At 39.9% G+C, this 21,464-nt stretch overlaps 2 protein-coding genes across 8 annotated transcripts in view; one reads left to right on the top strand and one right to left on the bottom strand.

Annotated features, from left to right (window-relative positions):
• pdlim7 (PDZ and LIM domain 7) overlaps positions 1-4,474 on the top strand; it is a 72,475-nt gene extending 68,001 nt beyond the window's left edge. For all 4 annotated transcript variants that reach the window (XM_084719468.1, XM_084719466.1, XM_084719469.1 and 1 more), the window contains 2 exons: positions 3,272-3,387; positions 3,747-4,474. In XM_084719468.1, coding sequence (XP_084575594.1) covers positions 3,272-3,387; positions 3,747-3,833 — 203 coding nt within the window. In that variant the 3' untranslated portion in view covers positions 3,834-4,474. The remainder of the gene's footprint in view (positions 1-3,271; positions 3,388-3,746) is intronic.
• Positions 4,475-7,395: 2,921 nt separating this feature from the next.
• Positions 7,396-21,464, bottom strand: part of unc5a (unc-5 netrin receptor A) — a 195,439-nt gene continuing 181,370 nt past the window's right edge. For all 4 annotated transcript variants that reach the window (XM_084719449.1, XM_084719451.1, XM_084719452.1 and 1 more), the window contains 4 exons: positions 19,236-19,385; positions 16,126-16,290; positions 15,813-15,991; positions 7,396-13,297 (listed from right to left, as the gene is read on the bottom strand). In XM_084719449.1, coding sequence (XP_084575575.1) covers positions 13,132-13,297; positions 15,813-15,991; positions 16,126-16,290; positions 19,236-19,385 — 660 coding nt within the window. In that variant the 3' untranslated portion in view covers positions 7,396-13,131. The remainder of the gene's footprint in view (positions 13,298-15,812; positions 15,992-16,125; positions 16,291-19,235; positions 19,386-21,464) is intronic.

Below are 21,464 nucleotides of genomic sequence, written 5' to 3'. Positions count from 1 at the left end.
TCCAACTTTGACACAAAAACAAATATTATTTTCACCCAAATCTGCTACTTTCATGCTGATCATGATACCAGCAAGACCATCTGCAGTGTTTAGGGCAGTGGAAGATACATCTAAATAAAACACACAATAGGTGAGATACCTGCAAACCATCAAATGCTCCTATCACATATATCTGGTGGAAAACAATAATGTAAGCAATAATAATGACAATGTTAAAACATCAGGATATTGTAACAGTAATTAATATTGTTAAATAACCTCATAGAACATTTAGTTTGACTATCCTTTCACTCAAGGACTGTCTCTCATTCATGCCTAATAATACAACACACATTATTGTGGCTTCATAAAAGAGTTGAAGGCATCTCCATGGTGAAAAATCCTCTGCTGGAAACAAAGGAAAATGTCATATTAATGTGGTTTCCAGTACAAGAATTGAAGAAAAACAATGGCGGCTGTATCTACTGTGGCTGAACAGACGGTGAAACCCACAGAGACGCCACTTTTGACAGAAAATTTAACTCTGACTCTGAATTAAAGGCAGACAATATTTAAGAGTAATGCTTTAGCAGAAAATATGTAACACTGGCAAAAGAAAAAAGCAATAGAAAAAAAAGCATGCCTTAAAATCCTCAGTGAGCAGATTGATTAGTTCCAGTGCCAACTGAGAACATCTTAGCCCATGTAAGACCCCCTGTAACTTTACACATGGATCAAGCCTTGCGCGTTTATCGCAAATCTACACTGGGCGCTATGAGCAGAGGGAGAGCTGACATCACGATTGAGCTTATGTGATGAAAGATAGCAAATCTTCTTACTTTAAATGGATGCCATAGCTAAGTACAGTGCAGTTCAGGATACAAAACAGAAAAACAGAAAAAAAAAAGCAGCCACTCGGGGATTCAGAGGTTTTGCCGGGTGCATTTCGTGAAAAACAAGTAGCTCACTGCAGGGCGTCCCCTCTCCAGTTTTGCTTGAATCATTTTCATATTTTTTTTTATCAAGCCATTTGTAAAACATTGCATTGTTGTATTATTGCTGTGGGGTTTGGCAAGGGCCTACATCATGAATCTCCTCCTGCGTGCCATAGTCAATCATAAAGTGTGATGTTTTCATCTGCTATAATCTATTTAGCTCCAGTTTACTTCATACATTTCTCTATTGGATTTTATGAATGGTGTATGCTCTTCTATTATGCTGTAAATGATTTAGCGGGCCAGCGTGTTTCTCTCTCTCTCTCGCTGTTGAGGCTCTGATGTGGATCGCTGCTTTATCAGAGGCGAAGCCAGAACCTGAGCACTCATACTCCGAATAATGCCTTTAGCTCTGATAAACATTGTGCTGCCTCAGCATCTTTCAGGGATTGTGCAGCTCTTCACCCACTCAGTCTTGAGAAGCAGCATTATAACCTGACACTTTCCCCAGAGTCGCTGTGATGAAAGAGACTGGCAAATCCAGTTAAGTATCTGGAGCAATTTCCTCCTCATCCTAATCCCTGCCTCACACTCTGGAAAGGCACTAATGTACAGTGGGTGGACAAAATAACGCAAACAGCAAAGTATCACATGCCCTGATGGGGAGATGAGCCAAAGTTTGGCTTCAGAACAGCTTCATCCATCTTTATTGCTGTCATTCAAATCCTTATAGGGATAATTTGCATTATTTGATGGAGGGTTGTATGAGGTACTTATTGAAAGTCGGTGTATTAACTCCAAACAAAAGGTATTTTAATTACCTGACAAAAGGTCAAATCAATCAGTCAGTATCTGTTAAAGTGTACGTTTTATTAAGAATATTTTCACCACTTTACTTTGACATCAGGCAGCCTTTTCCGATGGGAAACTGCTGTTATATAAGCCAAATATCGCTCTCTCCAAACTAATTAAACTCCATGGACAAAATCAGTAAATTTACCTCGCAGAACACGGGGGTTGCTGATCTACAGTTGCCTTGTTTGTGTTGTTGTGTGATGGGTGTTTTAAAAGCATAGTTCAGATACACTGAAGTCACACAATCTGTCCCTACAGGATTTTGCTGGCTTTTTTGGGGGGGGATTGTTGTGGGGTAAAATGGCAGTTTTTCTAAAAAAAAAAAAATATGATGCATGTTGCAATGTTTTTAGTTGTTTTTTGCAATTATTTTGTGGTTGTTGTTTTTTTTTGGTATAATTCAGTAAAAATCAAAGGCAACTTGTTCCAGGGAGAATAAAATTACACTCTGTTCTGTACACTCTTAAAAGTAACCTCACCAAAAATACTCAGGTTGACAAAAATTCCACAAAGAAGCAAAATCTTTTTGGAGCTCAAACTCAGAATAGCAAGCATAAATTTATAAAAGTGTGCATTGATAATAAATAACAATGACAAACCTTATGTTCTTTTTAGTACCTGTGACAAGATTAAAAAAAAAAGTAAATAATAAAACACTGAGTTGGGGAATGCTGTGATTGGTGGAACTTGCAGGAAGCCACAGTAATTGGTCAGATTTGCAGAAGAGTTGCGAAGTCATGCAGAATTCATGGGGATTAGTTGAAGTTGTGTTAATTGTTGTGATTGCAACATTGCAACTTCTGCACAGTAACACAAACAAACTGATTGAGGCCGTGGTAGACGAGCAACTTTCGTGTTCTAGGAAGTAAAATTACTGATATCAACCCTGGAATTTGATTGGTTTTTAGAAAGTGTGATGTCTGGGTTATATAACCGCGATTTCCAATCAGAAAAAGGCTGACAGCAAAGTAAAGCTGTGAAAATCTAAAAATAGTGTATACTTAAACTGGTATTGATGTTTTTGGACCTTTTAAGTGGCTAAAATACCTTTTGTTGTTGACCCTGTCCACAGCAGCACACTGGGTTCCATACTGGTGCCCCTCTCTGCCTCTACTGTGGTAAATACCCTGACTATAAATAAGTACCTCATAGAACCCCACATGAAATAATGTGAACTATCCCTTTAAGTGTTTGTGTGTGTGTGTGTGTGTGTGTGTGTGTGTGTAGTGGGATATTACCCCTCTTCAAGTTGAAAAGCCACACGTTCTGTAAAAAGATGAAAGAGGTGGAAACCTATCTCACACTTGGTGCTCCAGAACGTCCTAAAAAGGTTAAGTGATGTTTACATATGCTGATTGTGGAGGCCAGCGAGGATGCTTGACCTGATCTCGAGGATGATAAAAGCTCTTTTGGATTTATTTTATTATGTTATGCATGTTATGTTTTTCTGATGTTTATCTCACATTATCTCTGCCGCTCACTGCCTCTCCCTCTCTCTGCAGACTATGAGAAGATGTTTGGCACCAAATGCCACGGCTGTGACTTTAAGATTGATGCCGGTGATCGGTTTCTGGAGGCCTTGGGCTACAGCTGGCACGATACGTGCTTCGTCTGTGCTGTAAGTCATTTTGATTGATACGGCTCCCTGTGGGGCTCTCTTTGCCCCCATCTCTTCTGGCTGTCCCAGCACAATGCCACCTGAAAAAAAAAATCTGCCACCATCTTTGGACCTCAAGCTTTCCCCTCCGTCTGTCTCTCTTTTACCCTGTCACCTGCAGTCTATCACTCTCTCCATCTCCCTTCTCAGTCTGTGAAGAAAACTGAAAGTAAATGCAGTCAAGTAAATAATATGTACCTGCTCTGGACAGTAGAAAACTGTGTAAATTCACATTGGCAATGTTGAGGTCTGATATCTCCTCTGCCCTGGTTTCCCCAATCTGTTTCTCACTGTCTGTGTGTCTCCTTTCATCTTTAAAGCTCTGCCAAATCAACCTGGAGGGGAAGACGTTCTACTCGAAGAAGGATAAGCCTCTGTGCAAAGGCCATGCCTTCGCTCCAGTGTGAGCGAGCGAGCGAGCTTCATCTTCAGAGGAAGGAACCCTTCTCCCTCTCCCTCCTCTTTACCACACGTCGCCCTCCGGCACACTTGTACACACTTTACATTTCTTCTTGCCATCCACACACCTAGTTAAAACTCCGTCTTTTATTTTCTGTTCTTCAGACTTTGTTTCTATATTTGAGGCTTAATGTTAAAGTTGTGTGCTGTTAGGAGAGTTCAAATGTTACTGCCTGTGTTACCAAATGCTGTGTTGTAGGGTTGTCACAATTTCAATTCCAAATTGAAAACAAATCAAAAATGGATTGAAATCAAAAGCAGGATCAGTGATTCTCCTCGTTTCTCCTTGTTCTCTCCACCCCCACCTGGCTAGCATCCGATGCATGTAAGAAGGTAAAAAAAAACACTCCAAAAAACACTTCAAACACTGCGTAGCCTGCAGCTGCACTTTTCTATCTTTTTAAAGAGAATTTGAAAATGTAAATGACAGTCAGGCCTGAAATTTCATTATTTTAATGGCCAGGCCATTTGGCCTTTGGTATTGTCAATTTTTGGGGGGACAAACGCAAAATGTCAGGGGAGCAAGGCCGTCAAATATTACAATGAATCACGGAAGTCCATGGAAATAATAAATTAAACTTCAGGATTAAGGATGATTTTATCTTAATTATTCTCCCAATTTGTCAATGCTAAGCGCAGGGACAGAGGACGTCAGTTCAAGTCAATTGTGGAGTAACATTAAGCTTCATGGTCAAAGACAGTTTATATCACATCGACACTTCTGTTGATATTTTCATGCTCCTGTACTTGTGCTCGTCCTGATCCCTCCTCCTCGTCCTGTCTCTGCATCACACTTAAATAGCTGTTTTCCAGCGATTTATAACGACGTCTGTAAATCAGATCCAACAGTGTTTATCTGTGCAGTTGATCAGAATCTCAACCAAAGACACTGGTGTCTGAAAACTGAGTTGCCAGGAAAGAGGCAGAGGAGAAAACAGCAAAATCAGCTGAGACGGTGTGGCCGGGCTTCGCAACGCATGTCACTGTTTGAGAGGCGTAAGACAAAACTGAGGGGGCACAGCGACCGTGGACATCAGGGCTGCCATGAAATTCCCTAATAACAGTTGCCAGGGCATAAAACCAATGGTCTGTCAAACCGTCATTGCTAAAAATATATATGTACAAATCGAAGATTGGTTCTAATCATGACCTTAAAATTGAAAGTCAAATCGAATTCTGGATTTGGAGAATTGTGACACCCCTACTGTGTTGTATAACTGGAAGTAGTCAAGGAATTATTTCATGTCATCACTAACTTGTTGACTTATGAGTCAATTTTTTGATTGGACAGTAAAAATGCAGCTCGTCTAGATTTAATTGTAGTTTTTAGTGAGAAATTCTCAGAATTGTACTAATCTCCTCCTTGTTCGTTCTGAAGTAAGATCAGGTCAGTATCTTCCAAGTTGGAGGAGTTACTTAGCCTCTAATAATCTTACATATTGCAGTAATGATCTGCCACTACTCCCGTACTAAGTGTAGAGAAGTGGTGGCCCCATTCAGGACCCCGGCCCCCTCACCGACTCTTACCGCAGTGCCTATTAACGTAATGGAGGTCCAGTCAAGCAGAAAGGGGGGGTGTCCCATTTCTGCCTGACTGGACCCCTGCACCTCTGCACACAAATACTAACTGCTTTACTTATCACTTTGGCTTCAGCAAATCAGCGCACACACCGCAGTTAATAACTGTAATTCTGAGTCATGTAATAATCTTTAATTGATCCAATTTTCCTAGTCACAGAGGTGAGTGACAAAGAAAGTGTTTTTATTGTTTTTAAATGTTTCTAAGGTAAAGAGATTTGTCAAAGCTTTGGAAAATATCATTTATTGGAAATTTTAATGTAAGAAAAAACCTCAAAAGGCGACTTTATCCTTCATGTTACTATGATGTTATGATTGTTCCTTAGAGTACTTTCAAGCCATGGCTGAATATGTATTTATATTGCTTCAGAATGGGCCTGTGAGTGTTGTTTTTGTAGCTGCTGGATGTTTCAAATAAAATTAATCAGTAATACCATGTGCTGCGGCTGAAGTGTTTCTAGGTTGAACCCATCTGTAAGATTTTCCATTGTCTGATGTTTTGGCTGTCTTTGCTCTCACCAACACCTGCTCCCCAACAACAGGATAATGGACTGTCTAAGGTTTTGTTTTGAGAGCAATAAGTACTAAAAATCAAGCTTCACACAAACAGCTTCATGGATGTAACAAAGACCTGAGTGAATCTCCACAATATTTTAGATGTAAAATTATTTTTACATCTAAAATATTGTGGAGATTTATCATTAGACATGTGAGTTGATGTTAGCCATGTTAAACAAATTGTTCTAACCAGTGTACATTTGGTCATTTTGTACTCCTGTTTGCTTTCTTGCCAAGTTAGCTAAATGAGATCAGAGGCTGAATTCACTAAACATCCTGAGGCTAAAAGTAGCTCCTAACTGGATGAATTACAAGAAACAAGTCTTAACTTTTGGACTCCTCAGTTTTTGGTGTATTACTAATCACAGTTTTTTTGCCTAAACCTAACCAAACTGCAACTGAAAACTGAAAATAATAAATAGAATATAGAAAGTAGGCCAACTGTCCAAAAAAGTGACATTGAGGGCTCCTGTGCTGAATCAAGTGCACATGTGAGAGTTTTGCAGAACAGTAATGATAAAGAACTTAAATGAACTATAGTTCGATAGCAGCCGGTTAGGATTCAATCAGCTTACCAACATCAAAATAATACTTGAAAACTAGGAAAAAAAAACAGTCTCTAGTGCTGTTTTACTTGGAATATCTCAGGCATCAGGCTGTCATGCATTCATCAAACCAAACACGTTCTTCAGACCCCACTTTGTCAAACAGGTCGTAAGTGAACATCAAATAATTGCCAGCTACAACAAAGTAAAAATGAAATTGGGAGTTTTACAGGGAGTCGTGTGCTTGAACTCCAGAGACCTTTCAGTGTGAGGTTGCCAGGTAACCAGAGATAATGTGCAGACTTAACTGCTGCTTGTCAAGAAATAGTTTCTACAAATAACTATTTCTACCAACACAAAAATCATTTTTAAATTTCTGCTTGTGTACAAATAAAACTACCAATGAGATAGTGTGTTATTTAGTGAGCTTTAGATGGGCTGTTTTCACTTTTTTGTATCTCTGAAGAGACCCAGGATAGCTGTTTGACACACTGGCATACAGTCCTTAAGCTTTGCTAATTACATCAGCCTTTTTTTTAATCAAATTCACGAAAAATGTGATTTAACAAATAAAAAAAAAAAACCCCTTTCCTTTAAACCAGTGGTGTCAACCTCAGTTTCATCCTCAGCACATCACAAACTGATAACGTGAAGCTGGCAAGATGGATTCTCGTGTGATCTGGTGAATCCAGCTGCCTCACACAGTTTATCTGTCGACTCTTTGAAGCTTGATCTACAACAAACCAGTTAGCTGTAACATGCAGTAGTACATGTATGGTCCTTTTTTGATGAGGAACACATTAATTTATCAAGTAAAAAGATCCAGTCCTTCATTTAACAATATATAATTTATTTACAACAATTTCAGGTTGAATTACTATACATACCTTTCTGAAATGTCATAGATATATATATACATAAGGCCAAGTAAATACTTGAAAGCACTTAGAAACGAATTTCCAAAATTCTACCCACAAATCCATATCATTGTCCAAAAAAGTACAGAAAATCTCCCTTAGCAGAAGTTTTTCCATTTGCCACAAAAGTTTTGACAACAATTTACATTGACGATAAGGAACACAAAAGGTTAAAAAAAACAAACAAAAGAAAACAAAACAAGGATTATACAATTGCATAAGCGCTGTGGCATGTAATAAATACAGCATTTTTGACTTGCAGAAAGGCAAGGAACATTGAATCAAGGAACTAAATAGAAAAACCATTCACAAGTACAGAAGTCTATTGTTCTTAGTTCAAAAAGAAAACAGTTCAGTCAGAGTGACGGGGAGGTACGCACACACCCGGTCTCACACACACACACACACACACACACACACACACACACACACACACACACGTCCTTGACACTGAATAGTAATGAGTGACACAAAAAGTACAGTTTTGAGATGTAACAACTCTCCCCTTCATAACTCAGAGTTAAACTTATAAACTGTTGAACAAAGCATTTATGTTACCGACACGAGTCTTACACACAACTATCAGGCCCAGATTTCATCATGAAGGGAACTATATTCATCACACACTCACATGGTAATTGCAGATTTGTTAGATTTGTTGGACAAGTTAAGATGTGAAGATAGATGCTGAACATCCTGGCGGCTGGTGAATTACATTACTGAAATGTGCTTAGACGACACATCCAAGACAATGACGGAGGGTGATAGAGTTTCACACACAGTCTGACTGTACAACTGCCATGGCTCATCATCAGAAACATGCTGCGTTAACACTGACTCGTCAGTGTCTGAGAACTGATGTCCTCTTTCTCCGATTAGCCTCGGCGCAGTCCCAGTGTAGTGACTCACTAAGCATTAGTGACTATTTCCACCTTGTATTTAAATGCTTACAGTTAAGAGAAATAATCAGGTAGACATATGCAGAGTAAGGACGAACAAAATATGTATAGAAACTTCCTGTAAAACAGTCTCTAAACCCTTAACACTGCAAAAAGTCTTCACTGCTAGATCGCCAAAGAACAGTATATAGGCAAACACGTCACGGTTTAGACTTGACAAATGCTGCGCCAGTTAAGTGTCTTTTTTTGGCTTCATATTAAAATATAATTTACATTTCTTTACAAAGTGATAAAATAAACCGACACATATTACCGTTTGAACAAACAGCATTAACTTGCCTCAAAGACAAAAGCGAGGAAATGAAATAAAGAAATGACAGCAACTCTGACTTATTCTATACTAGCTGCAAGTAAAAACAACGCTGAAACAATATTTAATGGATACAATATGAGGATGTAGTGGCCTCAAATGATATTCATAAAACTTTGGTTACCAATTCTGCTGATATACAGTATGCAAAGTGACAGCACACGGCTGGTATAGAAAAAGTATTTACATATTACATGTGACGATGATCCATTTCAACATGAAAAGGTTTATTTAAGGTGATATCACCGTTTTTGTCTGAAAGGGGCTTCATCCGAGGGTTTCTTAAAAGTAGATTTAAAAAAAAAAGTTCAAATTTGATTTCATGGCATCTCTATGTCAGATAATACAGGGGTTCGTAAAAATGTGTTGGTCAACAACAGGCAGTGTAGCAGCCAAATATGTAACAGTTACCTTTAATGTACAACCCCAGTTCCAAAAATGTTGCGACTTTGTGCAAAATTTTGCAATTCAATTGAATACAGTACAAATACAAGATATTTTGAATGTTTTAACTGATGAAACTTTGTTTTTTATAAATGTCACCCACAGTTCAGATTGTTTTCAGAAATCACGTGACATCGTGACCTCTGGGTTACAGAGGAAAAGGAGCATGTGATGGTATGGGGGTGTGTTAGTACCCATGGCATCATGGGTAACTGTCACCCATTAATGCTGAAAGGTACATACAGGTTTTGGAGTGACATATGCTGCTGTCCAAACAACGTCTTTTTCAGTGACGTCCCCGCTTATTTCATTTGGCCTCTAATGTAAAAATGTTTCTGAACAAATAACGTACCAACTTTCTGCTCATAATGTTACACATTATTACATTCTTGATCGGTTATTAACATTAGCTGGGTTAAAGAAACAAAAAATGTAATAACTGGAGCCGATAATGTCACAAGATTCTTCACTTTTATCACTTTAAGTTTTTTTTTTTTTTGCCTCTTTCAAACAACTAGCTGCTAAAAAACCTGACCACACACCCGCTGTCTCTACAAATTATGACTATTAATTTGTTTTAAACATAGTGATGTCAACAATGTAAACGTATTATGTGCTAAAAGTTATTACATTATTGGTTCAGACATGTTATTACATTATTGACTAGTTATTACATTATTGATTTTTATTTATTAAGAACAGAAAAATTCTGATGTTATTACATTAACGGCACTTATTACATTATTGGCTGCTACACGTGTGTTTAATACACTGAAAAAGAGGCTAAAGCAGAAGCTGAGATGCCACACAAATATAAAGAAACTTAAAACAAAGAAACAAAAGACACATTTTCCCCCACTACAAGGAAACATAAATGTACATTCCAAATATCTGACAATCATAAAAGAGGCTCCAGTCAGTGTTAAAGGTTGAAGCCACAGGAGCTGGTAGGATGGGCTGTGTTAGCTGTTTGAATAAGAATGAAAAGGGGCTCTCTTCACAACTTTAACAGACGACTTCACATGCAACCCTGAGGCAGACGGAGAGACAACTATGGCTAGTTTTGGATTGCTCACACCTTCTCAAAGAATAATTACTGAACCACTGGACTTTTAAAGATACTCTGTGTATTTATGGTGTCCGACCTGACAGATCCATTTATTATAATAATAATTGAAAAAATTGTGTAAATTAATGCAAAGTAGCAAAATATGATAAGCAAGCGCGTAGTTGCAGTTTATGATTAGTTGCATGAATCTGCGGGATCATTTTTGCCACGCTGGCTAGAAAAAAAACCAGAAAAAAAAACCTTTCAAAGCATCTTTTGTGAGCAGAGGCGTGACATTATGTATAAGCCACTCTTAACTTTGAGAGACAGGCTTTTCTCTGATGTGGAAATACTGTTTTGCCACACAGCAAATATAGAATTCCCACCAACATTGCTTTATGAATTATAAAAACAAAGCTGCAATGCTTCTCTTTCAACATGACGGATCTGGTGAAAATTTTTTGAAGAATTTGTTGTCAGATCTTCTGTGGGAAGTGCTCTGCATTATTCATATGGGATAATAACCCTCTTGGCCATGCTTTTATGTTTAACGTCCTCTCTGCTACAGAATTAATGTAATCAGGAGGAAAATGTCATTTTAGAAATGAGTTTGGACGACATTCAGTGTTCACATGTATGCAGCTGGAACGCCTTTTGGCCCTATGGCTCCTTCATTAGCTGTGGAATTTGAAGCAGAAAAAAAAAACGTCATGATGAACGATCGGGGTAACGCGTGACATGAAATAAACTGGACGGATCAAAAAATCACAGGCTTTCCATAGAAAATGGCTTCTGAAATATAACTTTAGTGAAGATATTACTCACTTCTCCCTTAAAAAAAAAAGTTCAAAGAACCCAAACCCCACATATATTGATTTAGAAGCAGGAAAGCTGTGAAGCATCTCACTGGATCAAGATGTCAAGATGTTACATTCACAGTAGTGATACCGGCTGGACTAAAAACAACACACAAACAAAATGAGACGGTTTTTTTTGGGCCTCTGACATACAATCTATTTTAAACCTGTGAGTCCAGGATGTGCTACAAGCCGGCGATGTGGAAACAGATAATGAGACGTATGAGACGTACATCTGTAGAGTGGACGGGAGTGGACGCTCACAGACCCTGGTGACCTTGTTGGAAATGTGCTCAGTGTCCGAGATGAAGTCGTATAACAAACCTGCCAATTGCATATGTCGCCTGTTCTCTTGAACCTGAAAAGACTGTTTGTCACGTCCCTTTTTATTTCATATGGAAATAATTAAAAAAAATGATTCACTGAATTTGCAATATTGGCCATTAGTAATAGCATCACATTTGCATATTGCTCCTTATTAGCCTTAAATGGGCTATTTATATAAAAGGCATGAAGTTAATTTAATGTTATCTTTAAAGGGACAGTTCAACGCAAAATCAAAAATACACATTTTTCTTCTGGCCTGTCCTGCTATTTCTCCATCTAGATAGTTTTGGTGTAAGTTACAGAGTTTGGGAGACATCAGCTGTAGAAATATCCGTCTTCCCTTGAATATAACACAACTAGATGGCACTGCTTGGTGTCTTGTTCCAGAAATCATGGCCCAGTTACTCAACATACTCCACAGATGTTGCTTTGACCAGTTTCATGTAGAAACTACTTTGTTTCTAGCAGAAAGAAAGTAATTCCAGTATATTATTATTATTATTATACACCGGTTAAACTTAAAAAAATGGGAATTATGGAGGATAATTATTGCTGGAGGCGTCGAAATAAAGCAGGTACTTTTCTCCATTTACTGTGGGATTGTTAATGTGTTTCTTCTTTATGGAAACAAGTAGTCAAATGTATTTGGGAGTGGTTACACAAACCTTTGTCAGAATCTCCCCGGCTGTGCTTCTTAAGGTGCTTACACCGGCAGGATTTATTGGTGCTTCAAAGTTTGTTCTTCACAATATGATGAGTCAGACGGAGCCTGTTGTTGATGAATGGTTTGAGCTGATGACAGACACGAGCTCCTGTGAATCATTAATAGTGAGGACTAATTGCCAAGGGAAGTTTTAAGTTTCAAGTCTGGTCAAAAATGTATGTCAGGAAAGAAACATGAGAAGATTAAAAGATTCTTAGATTAGATTATCTCATCCCAAGATCTGTTGTGTTTGCTTTGTTAATCATTTTTCTTTGACTTATTGTAATGTGTTGTATTATGCTGCATTATGTTGTTTGTAAAACAGAAAACTCGATTAAAAACTTGAATTACACAAAAGAAGGTGGTTCTGGCAGATTCTACTACAGAGAGAAAGTCGTTCCTACATGAAACAGCTCACAACAAGGTCTGTGGATTATCTTGAGTATCCGAGTCATGATTTCTGAGAAGAGACACTGCTGTTGAATTTTCAAATTTATTTGTTGGTGCTTTGAGCATCACAAGCCGAGTGCCATCTATTTCCTTTATATTTGACAGTGGACACATCTCTACAGCAGATCTCCAAAAACTCTGCAGCTCACACCAAAACAATCGCGATGGATAAATGGAACTACAGGTAAGAGGAAAAATATGTATTTTTGATTTGCGGGTGAAGTTTCCCTTTTAAGTAGAACCATGGTGTGGATTTAACTTCGATCTTTGATGAAAAATAAAGGGTATTTTCTTTCCCCACGCACCCAAACTCTCTTCTTTTCCCTCATTTGGTCTGTTTAAAGATTTTTACTGTGTTCAATGGGAAACAGGGACTCGATCCTACATAAACCCTCTACTATCTTCTGAAGTGAGGAGGGACGTTGGGACAGCTCTGCTCTTCGATTCCTGCTGCAGTTATTGTTGTTGGGTTGTTTTTTTGTGTGTGTGTTGTTGTTGTGTTCTGTACTTTTTCCTCTGCACCAGTCCCCCCCCCCCCCCCTTTTCTGGGTTAGCACTCGCCATCAGAGACCAGGAATATCATGGCTTCCTGTTTGCCGATGTCAGCCATGACCGTGGCCAGCTGGTTGATGTTGCCACTGTGGAAATGTTGTGCCTCCCACAGGTCCAGGATCACAGAGGTTGGGCTCGCTTTGGATGCAAAGAAACTCATGTGTCTGCGGAGGAGAGGAGAGCACAGAAATAACAGTGAGAGAGAACGATGAGACGTTTTTATTAAATCAAGCCGTGTGCACGTATCAACACAGACAGTCTCTCATTTGCTCTACACCAACAGAGTCTAAGGAAAAGCTTTTCAGCCAAGATTTTATTGTGCTGCTGCTTCTTGTAACTCTGTCAATGTCAAGTTTTATTGTGTTTTATTGCTACATCCAGATATGCTGCGTTGGAGCACTAAGTAAAAAAATGATAAAAGGTATAAGAACACAGTGTCGCTCTTCAAACTGCCATCAAACACAGAATCTCTGGCAATTTTCATTTGAAGCTTAACAGCATAAGCCTCATTCCTCTTTATTTGATGTTGAAATTGGCCCTAAATCCCCGTATAGTAAATCCTATATGGACTTTCACAGTTAAGTCGGAAGTGACCTTTTCCATTTTAGGAGCAGAACCTTTACGATCAGACCCAATCAATGACAACAAAGCGGTGGCCCTGGCCAGCTGTATATTTGATGTTGAGTGGGACCTGATCCCTGCGGTACCCGAAGACGCTTGTTTGATTTAATGGCCTTTTTCTGTTCTCCAAATGTCTGGGGCCTTAACTGTTATGTAGAGCACACATGACATTAAAAAAAGAGAGCAGCGTTAACTCCTGGCACAAAGGGGGTCTATGTTGTGTGAGTGTTTTTCTTTCTTTTTTTTTTTTCAGCCGGGTGGGACAGGAAGCCCACAAAGTCCATTTTCACCTTGAGAAAGGTCAGACAGTCCATTACTTCCTCATATCTTCTGTTCACCTATTGAAGCATTCTGTGATGGATATAAACGCGGCTGCTTTGGCAGCACAGAAGCAATGAGAACACAGCGTCACTCTGCTATTTTCAGTCAACTGGATTTTATAGCACACACAGCCTTCCCTCTGCACTGGGAAGAGCACAACAAAGCGAAGTGCTGGTCAAAAAAATCCTCTGGAAACAAACGTCTGTGTCATTATTCAGATAAAAAAGACAGAGCTTAGCGTCCGACGTGTCAGCCCCGCTTATTCACCTCGCCGTGTGAAACACGAGCTTATCTTGTATGGCTCAGACACAGCCGTTTGCACAGTCTTAGGAGAGAAAGATCAAATAAAAGGTTCTTGGCATTTTAAGTTTTATTGATTGGTCCCGTTCCGCTCGGTCTGAACACTTTACACACACAGAAACAAACGCAGAAATAACAGCATGACAGAATGCCAAGGAGCCGCTGCCTTCTTGGGAAAACATGTTGTTAAGGACAGATCAAACAACGGAGCAGTTGTTCCTTCCTGAGGCCCAAATGAGAATTGATTATGTTGGGCAAAACATTGCTAGTTAAACCTGTAGTGCATCAATTCACTTTGTGATTAATTGAGGTAAATAAAGTTGATTGGACAAATTAAGTGTACCTATTTGATTTCATTACGAGCTTGAAATTAAATTGGAGGATAAGGGATCAATGCCTGGCTCCCTTCTGTTTGTTACAGGTGCTCCCATGATAAAGTACAGTAACTCTCCGAGCTCGGCACAGATCCAAACCCACTCTGTCTTTTTATGCTGCTGATGGGCAGCTAGCTCGCTACCTTTCCAATTACAAAGTGGAATGTAGTAGGTACAACTTTAGCTGCAGACTTTAAGCTGCTTACCTGTTCCTGTGGAGAAAAAAAAGGAAGAAGGGGGTTGTGTTTTCTCACAGAAGTGATAGCTGTATCCATCAAGTCCACATTAATCCTATAATGTTAGCTGTGTCAAATAAGGGATTAGTTTGCCAAGGCAGAACCTTGTTTACCTAAACTTTAGGAAAAAACACTCAACTGTGGTGATGCTCGTTACACTGATTGTACAATTACAATTTCATACTTACATGTTACAGGGAAAGTTCAGATTATTTGAAGTGATGCTGCATGAGGTTCTTATCAACAGTCAGTATATTAGCTACAGTAGATGCTGGTTGGAGAAGAGGAGATGGCAGCAGCATGAAAGCTAAATAATATACTGCTGTGGACAGGGTTAGCAGCAAAATGTATTTTAGACACTTAAAAACGTCCACCTGAAAAAATCAGTATCATTTTAAGTGTACACTTTATTTAGAATATTTTCAATTCTTTACTTTGCCACCAGACAATTTTAAATCTTTTTTTAAATTCTTGCCAAAATCTGGATCATATCTGGAGACTATATGATATGTTTTATAGCATACACATTAAATAAAATCAAAATAAAATCACTCTTTGCCTCTGAAACTTGTGTGTGTGCCATTCAAAATATGGCATCAGTCATATCTGAAAAATATCTCACAATCATATTCTGATAGTGTCAAAGTGTGATTGCATGTTCGTTATTTTGAACAACCTGCATTCAAGTAGTGCACATATACTGCTGTGTTTGGTGTTTGGATAAACGAGGCTCTGCTGCATTTCTGCGGAGCCTTTATGTCAGAGCTGCCTGTTCCAGGGATCAGTGATCAGATAAGGTATTATGGTCTTGTGCAACTGGTATTTACCTCTCAAGTTTAAGTCTTTGTGCTAGCATTCTCCAGTCGGCTCCGTTGGGACAGGGGGCATCCAGGCTGCTGCAGATCTTCTGCCTGATGAGGTACGGGATCTGAAAGGCGCTGGGCCCTGCCAGAGCTGTGGCGTTATTGTCCATTAGCAGGAACTCAGTGTCCACAGCTCGGGTGTCCTGGTAGGAATGAGAGCCATACAGCACAGCCTTCAGAAAACATCCCTTTGTCTCAGCACTGCAGAAAAACAATTCCTTTATGACTAAGATAATCACTTGTTGGCTCTGAGCGAGTTAGTTATGCTGAACATTACCTTGGCAATGTTAAAGTCGAGGCTAAAGCTCTGTCCCTCCCCCTCCACCTGCCACACGCACAGCTGGCAGGTGAGCTCGCAGGTGCTGAGGCTGAGCCGCTCCAGAGTGAACGTGCAGTGCAGGTACCGCTGGGAACCATTCCAGATGTGGTAGAATGGGATCTCCTGCAGAAAAAAAAAGACCACGCAGCACGCACAAGCGGCAACGCAGCAACACAGTTAGAATCTGCATGTTTGAGACACGCCACAACAGGACCACCTGCCTAGAATACACTGAGATCACCATTAATTACACTGACATGAGCTGTCATCGTTAGGTGAAAACAGCTAAATATATGTGAGGTGGCAGACTGACAACATTCAGGTAGGTTAAAGGGAGATAATGTGCTGTTACTGACAAATAGCATCTTTAAAGGCACTTAATAGCTTGTCTGGCTGTCTGAGACGAAGCAATCTATATATATGTGTGTGTGTGTGTGTGTGTGTGTGTGTGTGTGTGTGTCTTTGGCATGGAAACATTTGCTGTTCATCCATTATTTTTCAGCCTCTGTTTGTAGGGTTGCACTGTATGCGGATTTCTTGGCAGTAGAGCTGCAAAAATTAATCATCAGCTATTAGTTATTTTGGTAATCGATTAATCAGTTTGAGTAATTTTTTTTTTTAGGATTATTTTTGGGCCTTTTTGCCTTTATTTAGATAGGACAGCTGAAGATATGACAAGAAATGGGCAGAGAGAGAGAGAGAGAGGGGATGACATGCAGCAAAAGTGCTGCAGGCGGGAATTGAACCGGCAGCCGCTGCAGAAGACTGATAGCCTCAACACATGGGGCACACGCCCTACCAACTGAGCTACAGGGACACCCCAGTTTGAGTAATTCCTGAGAAAAATAAGTAAAAATTCTTTGATGCCAGCTTCTTTGTAATGTACTGTAATAAACATATGTCATCAGAGATCAAGAAAACATGCTAAGTTTAAATACTCGCCTCTCTGACAACAATGCTACAGCCGCGGTCCTCCTTTGAAGGTTATATTCCAGCTCATAACTTGTGTTTTTGTTTGCCTGTTTCATGTTAATTAGAGTTCAAATTAATGCTGAATGTTTGCCAAATGAGTAAGTGTCTATTTATGAGGTGTAAGAAATCATTAATAATCTTTTAGAAGGAGTACATGTTTTTAACAGTTAAATTGAGCAATATGTCAATGGAGTCTGGCAGGCAGTCACTGAACTCAAACTCCAGAGTGTGTATTTTCAGAGCAGTATGCTTTTGTTTTTTGTCCTTGCTTTTTATTGCTGCGCTCATCTTGCACCCCTGCAATGTTACTGCAATCTGCCCGAGCTTCCTCAAGTCTGCAGAGGAGGACATGGGGGAAAACAACTCACTTCAATCATAGATCGTATATTAAACAGGACTTCAACCTATTTAATATATCGTCTATAGCTTCAACTTGCTACTTGGACTACAGGACTCATTTCAGGATGCACTACTGTTACAAATTGTGCATTTAAATATGAATATTTTCTGGTTTCTTTATTCGTCTATGATAATAAACTGAATCTCATTTGAGGACGTCATCCTGGGCTTTGGAAAACACTGATCAACACCAGACAAGTAATCAGTTAATCAGGAAAATAATCTTAATTCACAAAGAAAATATTTATCAGTTGCAGCCCCTCTGCACAGAGACACAAATGATGCTGAAGTGTCACAGGTCTGCTTTGAATCTAAACACATCATGTGGTATAGAGGGATATATGTATACCTAATAGCTTTGAGTAGAACCACTGTACAGCACTAGCTTCTGTCTAGCAAAAAAGCTACCAGGGAGTATTTGGTGGGATTTATTCAAGCCTGACAATTTCTACATCTTCCTCTCTGTTGCTCCATATTCATGCCTAATTTGCATATCCCAAGAGAAACAGAGATGAGAGGTAACTGGAAAAAAAAAGGGCACACTAACTCCTCACTTCACCCTGGGTTCAACAGCTGACAAAAACTTGAGATTGAAGTGGGGCTGCAGTGCATGCCGCTGACCAAACGGGGGCACTGTTACCCAGGCAGACAGATGACAGAGGGAGCCCGGTGAAACACGCAAAAAGTCTTCACGGGGCCCCAGGGACACTAAAGGCCTTTTTTGACCGCACTGCTGAGAGGGGAATAACACTTCCAAATGAACAGGCACAGTCCAGAGGAATAAGCCTCTGTTCTGGGTGCATTGTTGCTGCCGCTGCTTGCTTGGCACAGCCTGTGTGTTCTCTTTAGGGACCCGGTGCTCAGTGCTTACATAGTTACAGCCAGGAACATTTTCTAGTCCTCTTTGAACAGCCCTCGTGTCTCTGTTCCTGGGCTGCAGTGCAGTGGGCCACGCAGGTGTGGGGAGTGCAGCGGCGGTGGAGAGGTTCCAAGAAGTTCCAGATATTTACATACTGCTCTATATTTCATCTGAGCTCCCTTTGAGAGAGCAGCAGCCAGGATAATCAATCAGCGTGCAGCTCTGGGTAAGTGCACACAGCTCCTGTATGCACGTGTATACACCCTCACGCACAGGCAGAAGAGGACGGAAACATGCACACTATGCAGAGGTGCACACACACATGTAAAAAGGTTCCCTCGACTCCAACAAATGACTTAAAGTTGCAGAGAATGCCAAGACAAAAAGGGTTATTGGACAGAGGAGTCCTGCAGTAAGAGACTGAGAAACACTCCTTTGTGTGAATCTTTAAAGTGATCAACTGAAGCCAAAGCAAAACATACTTAATTAAAACTCTGAAGCAACTAAAATTAAAACAACTTTCCGAAGAGACGGGTAGACCATGAACTCTCATTAACAATAAAAAGTTGCTCCTGAGGAACTTTTGATTACTCAGTAACATTGCTTTTGCCGAGACGTACTCTGGTCTTTTTTCATTTCTCTGGACGGCTAATTTAAAATAACCAGAGACAACATGGATTTTAAATTGAGTGTACAAACAAACACATTAGCGAGCCCTATAACTGCTGATACACAGATTTGACAGATTCACCCCGGCACTTGTATTACATCTCTGTGCTCCCTCTCTGATCTGGAGTGGCTCCCTGCCCCTGCAGCCCCGCAGGGCCACCCGACGCACCTGGTAGCCGGCTAGCAGCTTGCTCCTCCAGTGCGCCTGGGGCATGTCGTGGATGGACAGGCGCAGGTTGTGGTAGCTGTCTTTGAAAAGCAGGACGTGGGGCTCGTCAATCAGTCGACCCCCGAGCTGTCTCTCCATCTGCATCACCTCCTGATGAAACAAAGGAGAGGGGAGTCAGCACTCAAAGGAAACACATTTGCCATCATAGACACAGAGGTGAGTGAAATAATCCAGAACTGTGTAGCTTTCGTATTTATACTCAAATGCAAAACTGAACAGTTTGTCAACACACACACACACACACACACTAGGGACACCAGAGGCCCTTCAACACAATATTACCACAATATCATACGGCAAACCACGCAGCATATTCCCCCCAAAAAATGCATAGACACATACAAAAATAATCCCTCTCAATCACCGCCACCACAACCCACCAGGAGTGTCTGGCAGCGCCGGCATCCACAAAGATCCCACTCTTCACCTTTACCTTCTTGTTTTCTCATTATTTTGCTGTGTTTGGGATGCTTTACCAACCCAAAATGTCAGCATTTCATTTCCCGGGAATGAGACTCAAGTAACTCTCTTTCCAGGGTTCAACTTTAATGTTTTTTTCATGGTCAGGCAGAAATCTACTTGCCAGAAGGCAATTTTTAATTTCTCTTGTACAAATGTTTTTTATTAATGATTATTAAATAACAACAAAGATGAAAGTTATTTTTCACTTTTAATCTTGGGCTGCAAAATATATAACATGTCAGACAATAGCAAAAAATGTCTGTCCCAGATTTTTGGAGTCCATAGTGATGTCTTTAAATGTCTCATTTTGTCTAAAACACAAAGATATGCAGTTTAATATGACAATAAATGAAGAAAAGCAGTAAATCTCCATAGGATGCATAGGATGAAAAGCATTTTTACCATTTGGCATGAAAAATTACTTTAAGGATTAATCAATTATGAAAAAAAAAAAATCACCAGAGTTGCCAGAATTATATGCCCGACATGGCATTCTACTTGCCCATTGCAAGCAGGCAATCCTTATTTTTTTTCTTTTTTTTTTTTGCCCTGCTTTCCTGTGTGTTTATAAACAGCAACTGACAAACCCTATGCATTAGACCTACAATACAATATTGTAATTTTAAACATTTTGTGAAATGCTGAGAATTGCGATAACATTCAGGGACTGTCAGACCAGACTGACCTACACTATTTATAAAAACTTACCAATCCTGCTGTATGAAAAAAAGAAAAAATCAATTGGTCTGAAAGAGCAATTACTCAGGGACCAAAAAGTTTAATTCACATTTGCAATATTAATAATTTATAATAAAGATTGATACTTGGCCTTCATTTTTCAGTACAATGTTGTTACATAAAATATCACGATACTGTGCTGTAATGATTTTTCCAGCACCCCGACACAGGCAGGGAGCAACAGAACAAAGAAATACAAAAGAAGACATGGATAATTTGCCTTGAACCAAAAATTTGACTCAAACAGATGAACACACACACACAAAGAGAATGGCTTGCTTACCCACGCACGCACACACACACACACACACACACACACACACACACACACACACACACACACACACACACACACACACACACACACACACACACACAGCACGAACGTTGGGCAGGGGTACAGTACATCTTAGGACAGGAAGATAGTGTCCCTGCATGTGGCCGCAGCGGGCTGGACCAACTTGTCTCCACAGCACTTTAATGTCACCACAAGGTTGATCCCCTGCCTCAGTGTGTGTGCGTCCTGCTTCCAGCGACTGCATTAGCATGCAAATACTGCAGCCACCCCAGCCTACTAGCTACCTGGGCTGTGATGAAGTAAAGTGAACGAGCCATTAGTCAACTGCTCATTGTTCTCGCATGGCGAATCTCCTTAATTTCATTTTTGTTTTTGTGCCAGGAGAGATTTGTAAATGCATGCTTAATATTTTAATCTCTGTGGGACTGGCTCACTGGACCATTTGTTGCCATCCAAATGACCATCTGGAATGGGATGATAATATCTGCCGCGTTTCCCTCTGATCTATCAATTCCTTTTGAGCACGATGCTTTGTGCTGAACGAGTCTTTAAGAATCCAGTACTTTGGACGGCGCTCACATGTGCTACCTCGCACTCCAATCAGAGCAGCATATTACAACAGAGAAAAACAGACCTCTGAAATTAGTGGTGAGAAAAGACCTCAGAAATAA

This window comes from Lutjanus erythropterus, chromosome 5 (genome assembly GCF_056507025.1).
Source record: "Lutjanus erythropterus isolate fLutEry1 chromosome 5, fLutEry1.hap2, whole genome shotgun sequence".
Taxonomy (NCBI): Eukaryota; Metazoa; Chordata; class Actinopteri; order Lutjaniformes; family Lutjanidae; genus Lutjanus; species Lutjanus erythropterus.
The sequence above is the reverse complement of the archived record's forward strand: the minus strand, read 5'-3'. Positions and strand labels throughout refer to the sequence as shown.